This window comes from Pseudorca crassidens, chromosome 2 (genome assembly GCF_039906515.1).
Source record: "Pseudorca crassidens isolate mPseCra1 chromosome 2, mPseCra1.hap1, whole genome shotgun sequence".
NCBI classification, from domain to species: Eukaryota; Metazoa; Chordata; class Mammalia; order Artiodactyla; family Delphinidae; genus Pseudorca; species Pseudorca crassidens.
In genome coordinates this window covers 22,378,563-22,385,608 of record NC_090297.1, presented here as the reverse complement: position 1 = coordinate 22,385,608, position 7,046 = coordinate 22,378,563, and the positions used below count along the sequence as shown (strand labels likewise).

Genomic DNA, 7,046 nt, shown 5'->3' with positions numbered 1-7,046 from the left:
TAAAGCATTTTTAAAAGGTTTAGAAGGATAGATAACAAAGTGTTATACCAAGATATATATATTGTTTTATTCTATATGTAACCGTCTGGACTGGTGGTTTTAATTAGAAAAGCACTAGTAGTTAAAATGAATTTAAATCCCTGCAAAAATCATACATCAAGTGGCATCAGAGGTCATTTCCTCTTTCCAATGAGGAAGTATGTGCACAGAGTAATTCCCTGACTTGCCCAATCAGACATCTCAATGATGGAGCAGAGTACCTAGGAGAGCGGAAACTGCGAAGGAAGATAAAGAGGCAAGGAGCTCGTGGTTTCCACTGATTAAGAAAAAGCTAGGAAGGAAGATCCAATATTGAAATAGCAATCTGCTGGGTAGATGCCCCTCTTCTCTTCCTACCCTGTATTTCCCCAACTCTAAACCGTATTACAGTGTAATCCTTAAACTAAATTCTGAGGACAAGAATATTATTCATTTCCCTTTCCCCCAGTGCCCAATAGCACCAACAGGGGCTCACAAAATACAGAATGAATGAATAGATGGGAAAAGCAGATGAATACACTAACACGAAAAACTGGACAAAGCAGCAAAATTGGGAGTTTCTTCAGGGAGCTTCCCCTTAAAAGGCAACTCCAAAGTAACTTTCTTTTTTGAGCACGTGAACGTTGCCTATGGCCAGCAGGTGGGGCCACAGTAACAGTTTTACAAACTTTAGCCAGCCACGCGGTCGATCATTATTTTAAAAGGTAGGAGAGCAACAAGCCACGCATGGCACTAATGTCATCTTTGCCCTGCGAGCAGGATAGCGTGAAATTCCAGCTCCCCGTCCCATAGGAGACCTAAGCTCACCTATGAAGGTAAAGGGTTTGGCACTGGGAGAGGCTTTTGCGCAGGTGCAAAGGCAATGGCGACACCGTTTTAAACCCACATTTTTCGCGGTAAAATAGGGCAAGGGAAAAGCACACAAAATGAACGGGTATGCTGAGCGGCCCCCCAGGCTGCAGCGGGCTAGAGTTGACGGGGTCGCGGGAGTATGGAGAGAATCACGTTAGCAGGACAGAGGTTTGCCTCCCTGCGGGTCACGATGCAGTGGCCACCATGCATGGCCGCCGACGTGCTCGCGCCGTCCAGTCACCGAGCCCAGCTGCTGGACGGGGCAGGGCAGGCGGGGCCACCCTAAACTCTCCAGTAGGCGGGGCTACAGAGCCAGATCAGGAAACCTGTAAGCAGGTTTGTGGGACCTTCTCCAACCCACTTAGTCTCGCTATGGATGTCTTACCCCACAGCCATGTCAGCTTTCCACGTGCAAAAAACCCTGCAGCTGAAATTATTAGTTTCAAAGAATGGCTTCTCAGGGGTAAGGAGTTCCACCAGCTGCCCAGAAACCACTAGCAGTGAGTGATACAGTCTTAAGTAGCAATACTACCCAAGGCAAAAAACAAAAATGATTGTAAACTGGCTTTATCATATCTGAATCCTAGGGACACTTTTACTCTCACTTTCATTTTCAGAGGGAAGGGCCCTACATTCATGACACAAGATTACTTCTCCAGAAAAATTGTTTTTCAAATAAAAGCGGCAATATTCAAGTGCTATCTGCTCCCTAATGAAAAACAGAAAACTTCAGTATATGACCATTTATTTTTTCACAGGTAGAAAAAGCTCTGAACCCCTAGAACAGTTTAGATGCGTTGGAAACGAGGCCAACATTTTGGGTCTCTATTTACAAGGCTAAAGATAGAAATTATGGAAGGGTGCAAACCAACCTACATTCATTGGACCTCACTCTAGGTGAAGTATTATGCCAGGTGAAAAGCCCTCTCCACAACTCCAGAAGACTGGTATAAAAGCTCTACAAAAGTGGAGGAAGAGATGAAGTGGTTAGGTGTTTTGATTAGGCTAAATAATTCTTCACCTACAGGAGTAATAAAAACTCCACTTTAATAATCTGTTGCTATTTAAAATGTTGCTTTAAAAAAGAAATCAACGATTGGTTTCTAAATATTCTCCAATAAAAGGAACCTTTGTTCCTTTTGAAAAATGGGGCTGGGGCACTGAAAATACAAGACTAGCCAAGAACATCTTACAGAAGGGCTCCAAAAAACATCGGGGGCATGTCAAAAAGACACAGGAGCCAACTTGAAGGAGGTCCCAATGGCCAAAGGTGGGACAATCTGAGCAAGAAATTAAATGATAGCATTGACCTATGGAATAAAATACAAAGTCCATACTGATATCACTGAATAAATAAAATGGGGAGAAGGGACAGCTCCTCCTTATAGCAGAATTCTAATTAGTATGAATGTAGAAGAAATAATAGACATAATGAATTAACATTAGGCAAACGCCACAGCAGTATTTGTTCCGGGGAATAACGATTCAAAGACGTCAAAATTAGTGAACCAAAGATTGATAGTTTAAAATTATATTCCTCCACAAGTTACTTAATTCATTACAAAGGGAAACAATAACTTTACAGTGGAGAAATACAGCAAATACTACCTTAATGTGATCAAAGTTAACATCACCAGTAATAATACATATGGACATCATGTACCCTGATATAATGCACTAAGAAGGCCATATATGATTTTTGCAGTATTCTTACAAAAAATAATTTCAATATAATAGTGAGAAAGTATTAGACAAATTCAACTCGAGGGGCACTCCATAAACAACTGGTCAGTACTCTCCAAAAGTGTCAAAATCATAAAAGATGAAGACTGAAGAACTTGCAGTCTACAGACTAGAGACAACTAACCATACTGTGGGATCCTGGACTGGATGCTGAGCTAGAAAAGAGACATTCCTTGAACAACCGGCACAATCCAAATATGGTCTATAGATTAGTTAATAGTACTGTATCAATATTTACTGTTTTTGAAAATCATTCCATGGTATGTAAAATGTTAACATTTGAGGGAAGCTGAGTGAAGGGTGTATGAGAACTCTTCACACCATTTCTGCAAAATAAGTTTTTTTTTAAATGGAACATGTTGGGGGAAGGTAGCCAATCAAGTGTAACTAAGATTAAATCTAGTGAATATAAGACTTATACACTTTTTGATATTAAAGGTTTAAGAAATGCTTTGAATTTAACACTGATGGCACGTTGTGAGATTGTTCAGTTTCCCCTCATATTCAATAAAGGAGAACAGTAAACAAGCATGGCTAGCCAAAGTCTTACATTCACAAATGACAGAACAAAGCATTAAGGGCAAATAGTCAAAAGTCAACACTTTCCACTGGCAAAGTTGTTGTTAGCAAATAAGAGAACTAGTTGAGCTGCATTTTGGGATCTTCACCAAACCAACTTCTGGACCAACTCTTTAAGAGTGAATATTATCTAATTTTTTTATACATTACAAGGCCAGTATGGTTTTTAAAAAAATACACAAATTCAACACCCTGCCTCCCTCAACACTCACTCAGGGACAGCTGGGTGAGCAGCCTTTTTAAGGGCTCAAATTCCTTTCAGCTTGTCCTCAAAGCCACACCAGTAGTTTCTATGTGATGTAAAAATAAAGACTGGGAAGGACTGGCTTAAATACTGAGGCACTAGCATTTCAAACTGTAAAAAAGCATATTGAATAATCTCATATCCAACTTGAATACAAGGTAGGAAAATCTAGGTAAAACTGATTTTGAATTTGCTTTTCTCCGGATATTTTTTTCTCTTTCAAAGGTGAAATACTAAACCTCCATCAAGCCCATGGGAGTCCTGTAGAAGTCACAGAAGTTTCAGCTAAAATTGAAAGCAATAAATGCTACATTTCCAATTCAAAATTGGGCATCTTCAAACCGATGAAAGCACAAAGGACTCCCCAATCTGGGGGGAATATACTTCAAAAAGCTTAGCAAATAGGAATATCTAGGTATATTGTGCGGTGCTTCAGATAGGCAGAGAAAAGTTCTCAACTCAAAGTGTCAACAATAACGCTAATTACAAAATCAACATTTATTAATTTTATCGCACCCTTGATTTAGTAGCCTGGGCTGTGTAGAATAGGATGAATAAGTAATCTGTGGGCAAAACAGGGTCCAACAGTATTATAATCCATTTTCAGAACCCTTTCTTACTACAGAAGTTTTTACACATTTAACTAAATCTCCAAAATTGGGACATCTTAAGGGCTAAAAATCTTTAAGGCAGAGAAGCTCCAAACCTTAGGAAATAAACAAGGATGAATCAACTAACATTACGGTTATATGGTTCACAAAGATTCAAGCCCATTGGAATTTCTTATTCTTGGACCACATGGAATCCTGCCTAAATAAGTCATATTTCAGATTAAACACTTAAAACCTCGACACTGGGCTCTACCTACTCTGCACGTAAGATATGTGGCCAGGTTTCCTCAAGGTTATTAGCACAATGCCTGGTACCTAATAAGCACTCACGATCAAATATTTGTTGAACAATTTAGCATAGCAGTGGCTCTACCTTCTCAGGGAAATATCCAGAAATAAAGCATTATGAATATTGGCCCATCTTGCTTTGCAGAGGTCATGGTTATCCAACCCTGGGTACCAAAGCAAGCCTGAACTATTCCATCTCAGTGAACTTTCTAAAAATGGTTGCTGTCTCACCTCTTAAAACTCCTTATACTCCAAAGCTTTCATAAAATATAGCAGATTCAAATAATACTAATAAATGGTACTAAAAGTGATGCTCAACAGGATCTCACGTTTATTGAGAAGTGATTAATGGTAAAAAGAAAGGCAATGCCCTTTCCTCATTGGCTGAACAAGAAACTGAAGAAACATTCACTACACGTTTTACAATATTTTTCTCTTCCAAAATGCATTTCTGTAAACAAGTTTTTACCACTGTTCTTAGCTTTGAAATCAAATTAATCCTGACTTAATCAGTATAATGTACAAGAACAGAACATTTCTTAGGACTCCTAGTATTTTACTTTGAATAACAAAGGGTCAGAGAAAATGAACCACCCTTAAAGACACAACCTTGGGTAACACTGTTAAATTCTCCAAGACAAAAATTCTTCATAAAAATGTTCTTCCAGTTCAGAAGGGAAAAAACAAATTCCCACTTTCTGGGGTGGATGCCCAAAACCTTCAAAACTCAAGTGTTCTCCAAGTGCAAATGTCAAAATGGGGGGAGGAAAGGGTTTAAAAATTAGAGAAAACTGTATGCACTTACGGACTTTAAAATCCGAAAAACATAGTAAAAAGACAAAAAAACAAAGCATTATGCTCCGAAATCACAACCAAAGCCAAAATAAAAGGGACATTTTTCACCTAAACTACCTAGAGGGATTTTTTGTTTAGTTTTTTCTTTTTCTTTTTTTTTTCATTTTCCAGTTAAGTCCTATGTCTTTTGTGAAATTCCAATACTTAAACTGCAAGTCTGCAATCGTCTCTGAAGTCAATGAAATTAAGAAAAAAGTCCTAATTCTCTTGAAGGTCAATTTTTTTCCTCTTAGGATATGCAGACGCAACCGTTGCTGCAGTCTGTGCAGAACTGCCTCTTATTTCCCACGACCTTGACGTTCCTATAAGTTAAAAAAAAATTGAAATGGTTAGTTAAAACTTATCTGAACATGTTTAAGAATTACAACTTCATAGAATAACTCAACAGAAATTTAATTATTTGTGCTAAATAGAATATTCCCCACAAATAAAAACTTTTACTTCTTATATTTTAAACCAAAGTACTTGCACTCAAGCACCCCAATTAATACAAAATTATTTTTCTTTGACTTTAAAATTCTTAACTGACTAAACACATTTGTTTTCCTATTATAGTTGGTTTACGCTAATATGTGTCAGTCCCCCCAAAATATGGGCCTAAGTAACTCAAACATATATCAATGGCCTGCAGCAGGGAAGCAGCATAAGCCCTAACAGTTCTAGAGTCATCCCATATTAGTCCCAAGGCCTTAACCATATTCATAGGCCTTAATTTCCTTTTTTTAAAATAAAGTGAGGATATGTATCTGGGCTGTGGGAGAATTAATGAGTCGACATATAGAAAGCTCTTAGTCCATAGCAGGCAAGAAAATCATCCTTTTCCCCTAGGGAGAGTTTAAAATCCACTCAGAAGTGGATTTTGAAAACTGAATGCAATTCTTACATTTTCCCTGAAATAGATCTAAATGCTCCTTCCTTATTAAGAATCATTCTTTACGAGCCTTTCCTAAATGTACCCCAAACAGCATTCCATTTCACACACTACCTCACTTATTGGGATTTTTAAAAATATGACTCAATCCACATGCCTTTTAAAAGCAAAACCAAAAGCAAAAAAAGCAAAAGCATTAAGTGGTTAGGAGCAAGCACACAGACCTGAACTTAGACTCGATTCATCAAGCCACATGAATAGAGTCATTTGCTCCCATTCACCTTATGGTAACTATGGTTCTGAAGTTAAACATGATTCCTATTAAGAAAGAACAGCAAATACTACTTATGGGCTTCCATGTTCCAGGCACTGTACATAATGATCTTAATAACCACCTTACAAGGACTATACTATTCCTGCTTCAGAGATAAGAAAACTAAAGCTCAAAAAAGTTAACTGACCAAGGTTACCTAAGAACCAAGATTCAAATCCATGGCTATATGGCTCTTTACCTACACCATGTCATTACAAATATTTACGTAAAAGTCAACAAAGTTAAGTGAGGCTCTGTGATGAACTGACTACCACCACTGAACTACTCCAAGGATATAAAAACAGTAAATTTCAGAAGGAACAGTTATCTTTTTGTGATGTCCCACTTCACATATCAGGAATTCAGAGATAAACTCACCAACATACAAGGATCTGGGATATTTTCAAAATAAGTCATTTTGAAACTTCAACCTTTATAAAATTAATTTAATAAAACAATTCACCCACACACTGTTTCTGGAAATCAAACTCAATTCAAGAATAAGAAAAAGAAATTCAATCCAACATAAAAGGGACCTCAAAAGTTTTGATGTTCCTGGGCTGCAGTACTGACCCTCCCCTTTCTATAACTCTCCCAAAGTTTTGATAATTAATATATTGTTTATAATAGGAAAATCACAACTAAAAAAAA

At 37.7% G+C, this 7,046-nt stretch overlaps 1 protein-coding gene across 2 annotated transcripts in view; it reads right to left on the bottom strand.

The window, feature by feature from the left end:
- Positions 1-4,664: 4,664 nt before the first annotated feature.
- Positions 4,665-7,046, bottom strand: part of YTHDF2 (YTH N6-methyladenosine RNA binding protein F2) — a 31,470-nt gene continuing 29,088 nt past the window's right edge. For both annotated transcript variants that reach the window (XM_067725147.1, XM_067725146.1), the window contains one exon: positions 4,665-5,513. In XM_067725147.1, coding sequence (XP_067581248.1) covers positions 5,441-5,513 — 73 coding nt within the window. In that variant the 3' untranslated portion in view covers positions 4,665-5,440. The remainder of the gene's footprint in view (positions 5,514-7,046) is intronic.